The 4,482-nt window shown below is 44.2% G+C and overlaps 1 protein-coding gene across 1 annotated transcript; it reads left to right on the top strand.

Moving 5' to 3' along the window:
* The first annotated feature begins 220 nt into the window (after positions 1–220).
* On the top strand, positions 221–2,719 carry LOC5570838 (putative oxidoreductase GLYR1 homolog). Its single transcript, XM_021838533.1, is given in 2 exon segments — positions 221–930; positions 1,647–2,719. Coding segments are annotated over 2 exon segments (1,596 nt in total). The 3' UTR covers positions 2,533–2,719.
* Positions 2,720–4,482: the final 1,763 nt, after the last annotated feature.

Below are 4,482 nucleotides of genomic sequence, written 5' to 3' on the forward strand. Positions count from 1 at the left end.
CCCAATTTTTATATTTTTCTTCGAAAGACGGTAATTTTTAATGATTATTGACGCTTTTAGATTTTATTTATATGCAGTCCTGATTTTCTTACAATTTTTTAAAAACTTGAGAATTCACCACATTTTGAGCTGAAAATCGTCGTGCGGCACAGTTGTTTCAACCCTATGGGTATACAAAGTGGAGATTTTTCCACAATGTCCAATAACACCCCTGCATTGCATGTTTGTAGACATAATCATCAATGATCATCAAATCAAAGGCTTCTCGCCCTGGCCAGGTCGTATCTCGGAGCCCCCGGCAGAGCTCCGCCGTCTTACCGTCAAGAAAAACATTCCCGATCGATGCATTTTCTCCTTTGGTTCCAACAACTATGCATGGATCGAGGAAACACAAATCAAGCCATACCAGGAGTTCAAAGAGAAGCTGCTCTCGTCGTACAAGTCGGCCGGCTTCAAGGAGGCCGTCCAGCAAATCGAAGAGTTCATCGCCTCGCCGGAAAACTTCCAGCATCTGTTCGCCTCGGAGTAAGACAACCGCCCCGATCCGGACGTCGAGTTCAACAAACTGCGCGAAGGTGGCACCGAAAGCGGCGAGGAAACGACCGTCAACAACACGTTCACCCCGGCAGCGCTGGAATCGGTCGAAACGAAACCCGTAACGGCCAAGAAATCCGCCGCCAAAAAGAAAGCTGTTTCCACAACCAAAGCCCGCGCGATAGGCAACAAAGCGAAAGCTGCAACGGCCCTGAACGACACTTCATCGCCCAAGCTCAAACGGAAAATCCTCGACGATACCCCCGGCGATGTGTCCTCACTTGATCTCGACACTTTCTCCCCGGTGCGTCGCAATGTACTTGTATCACATCTGTTGAACCGACCAACGGTAGCCCGCCCAGCCACGCCGGAAATCGATATGACCAGTGCACAGTGGCCCAAAGCTGGCCAAAAGTCAAAAGAATGAAGTTTGAAAATTCCTTCTCGAATATTATTTCTTGATTTCTTCAGTATTGAATTCGAAAGAATATACCTTGGGCTATGTTTTGAAGATATTTTGAACCATATTTGACATTTTTACCATTTGAGAATGTCAAGAAGTGTATGTAGAGCTCCTTCAAATATAAGACATTTTTTCAAAGGTAGTGCAAGATATCTGGGAAACGCTCTAAAATGATCATTTACCCCTCAATGTGTGGCAAATATTCCATAGTATTCGATGTACTATGGCTTCACTTGCGTTTTTTTGTGCCAAGATAAGAAAAAAATATTTTTAGTTACACTGCGAATCAGTCTATAAGACCATCATACTAGTTATAAATATCGCATTTTTCTACCATTTTAAGCTCCCGAATAGATTCAAAAACCACCTCGAGCTTGCCCACGATATTGAACTTTAAATTGGCATCGGAATAATGACGTTTCATTCGATTTTGATCTGGATACGGATTTAATTGATTGAATTAAAAAAATGTGCTATTTTGAACTAATTCTGTCAAATGTACCGGAAAAATAGATTTCTTGTTTCAACGACGATTTCTATCAAATAACCTCTAAAAATCATGTTTTGTTAAATAATTAGCATTTTTGAACATTTTTAGTGAAAATTGTACTTTTGGCCAGCATTTGTATTGGCTGCGGCCACTGTGCAGCGTGTCGAACGCGCTCCAGTCGCGCAACATTCAGGCCTCGAATCTGAAGTTCGGGTTCCTCGGACTAGGCATCATGGGCTGCGGCAAGGTCAAGAATCTACTCAATTCCGGCCACTCGATTGTGGTTTGGAACCGGAAGTTCCAGGAAGCGGGCGCCGAAGTCGCCGACACCCCGTCGGACGTGATCGAAATGACCGATGTGACGTTCTCGTGCGTTGCCGATCCCCAGGTTGCCAAAGAGTTGGTATTCGGAAATTGTGGCGTCATGTCGGCCAATCTGGTCGGCAAAGGCTACGTTGAGATGACCGGCATCGGTCCCGAAACGTCACATGACATTGCAGAGCAAATTATCGCCAAAGGAGGACGATATCTAGAAGCACAAATTCAGGGATCCAAGAACCAAGCGGAGGAAGGAACGTTAATAATTCTGGCCGCCGGAGAACGGTTGCTGTTCGAGGAATGCTAGACCTGCTTCGAGGCCATCTCGCGCAACTCGTTCTACATGGGCGACGTGGGCAATGCAACCAAGATGAATCTGGTCCTGCAGATGATCTCCGGCGTGATGCTGGCCGGTAGTGCCGAGGGGCTGGCGCTGGCCGATCGAGCGGGTCTTCAACAGAAGGATGTCCTGGAAGTGCTGGAACTGACAAGCATGTCGTCAGAGCTGGTCATGCAAAAGGGAAATGCAATCATCAAGGGCGAATTCCCGCCCCAGCAGGAACTGAAGCACATGCAGAAGGACCTCAACCTGGCGCTGAACATGGCCGAAGGTCTGGAGCACCCCCTGCTCATCACGGCCGCCTCCAACGAGGTGTACAAGCACGCGAAACGCCTCGGCTACGGTTCCCACGATTCCAGCGCAGTTTACGTGCGGGCAAGGTTTTAACAGCGACTCGGTCTAGCGCTGAAAGGAGGAGATGTGAGCTTGAAGAATTGAACGGCGACGACGAAGAAGGAATGCATGTAAGAGCGCGGGGATGGACCAAGATGGACGGAATAACGCATCCCTGCTGGGCACCACCGAAATGTTGGGGTGGGCAGGGACGGCGTGGACGTTTGGAAAAAAGTTGAAGGATTTTTTTTAGTAGCTATTTTTTGTTTTCTTTTAGTAGCAAAATACAAATAATGTCAACGAGTCCTGCAGTGAAGATCAACTCTATATAAAAATGAAAACAATTCCTGCACGAAATGTCAAAGAGCAGGACCGTCAATTGAATATGATGAGAGAGCAACAGAGATAGCAAATTCTCCGTCACCAGGCAACAAAGTGGAGACGGCGGAGGAACAGCTGATCAATATTCACCACAACGTGGAGATAAATTCATAGGAGAAAAAGGGGTTCTCAAAACCTTCGGAGAGATATAAATTGTAGGGGACCGTGGGGTGAACTAGTGTGCCGCCAGTTTTTCGTTGTTTTTCAATAGTTAGAGGCTTGAAAACATATGGGTTCCTTGGGAAAGTTTGTTCAGTAAATTAAAAGAAAGCTTATGAGCAATTAAAAAATTTTCACGGAAATGGTCTATTATACCTTATCTATGTTAATTATTTACTTTAGTTCAGCTATCCTGCATAGAATTTATTGGTGATTGTTTAACAGTTTATTGAACCATTCTACAGATATTATACCGTCACTTAACCTCCCACACTTTGTTGTTCATAAATGATTGAATTTTCTACAACACAAAGCATATTTTGACCTACCTGCTTCAAACGCACAGAGTCCATTCATTGATACATTGATAGAATGGTACAACTGGAATTCATCCATAATTTTCCTCTTTGTGAGTAGTGAGCACGCAAAAAAAAGAATTACTATTGTGTGATCTGAAGGAGCTCCCCGCAAATCATTGGAATAATAGATATTTCAGTTATCGATAATATATTGTGACAACAACAAATAAGTGCCAAATTGACTTGATAAATTACTATTTTTGTTTTACAACTTCACAGATAGCTGACACTTCACAACTGACAGCTAACCTAAGAGAATTTGCGGAGTGCTGGTATCGCTTCTCCAGCCTGTAAGCGTTCGTAGTTCAGTGTGGAGTGTTTCTGAGATTTTGTTTGAATTTGAATCGTAAATTTTGTAAAAAGACAGTGCAGGTAGTGTCCGCGTGTGTTGTGCAGTTTTCTCCGTCAGTTAGTCCCATGTTAGGCCATAGTAGAACAGTCCACCGTATTGTACCATCATCCACCATCAACTTCATTAAAGCAATTTCCAATACCCACCACCAGAGCGACGAACAGGATAAGATTGGTAGCCAAAACGGGAAAAGAGACATTAAACCATTATGGACCGTCTAACGGATACGATGTTTCCCAAAATGTCTAGGTCACTGACCGTACGTCTAAGGACAGAGACCTAAAAAGCATCACGTCACTAATCAAGTAACCATCGACCGATAAGGTGAAAGTGGAAGATGGTGGAAGAAGAGGGGCCCCGAAAGAAGTGAAGTAGTGAGAAGAAAGGACAGGTTAGAGTAGGATTAAGAAAGTGGGAAAATGAAGGAAGTATGAGCCGGAAAAGTCCGGAGTAAATAAGTAGTTTGTGTGTCGAAACCAATAAGACGTGAGTTTTTATGTGTGACAGTGCGAACATTCCCTGCCTCGCGAAAATTGTAATGAGTAAGCATGCCGACCCTGAGGTCATGTTTCAGGGAGTCTCAGGAAGGCTCCCCTCTGAGCCAACCGATAGTTACAAGCCACAATGCAACCTTAAATCAAAATGGTTATAGCTATTATTCAGACACGACAATGATTTATGCTCATGCTACTAATACTAATATAATAATAATACTCGTACAAGCCCACGTGGAGCAGATGGTAAAGTTAGCGG

This window comes from Aedes aegypti, chromosome 1 (genome assembly GCF_002204515.2).
Source record: "Aedes aegypti strain LVP_AGWG chromosome 1, AaegL5.0 Primary Assembly, whole genome shotgun sequence".
NCBI lineage: Eukaryota > Metazoa > Arthropoda > Insecta > Diptera > Culicidae > Aedes > Aedes aegypti.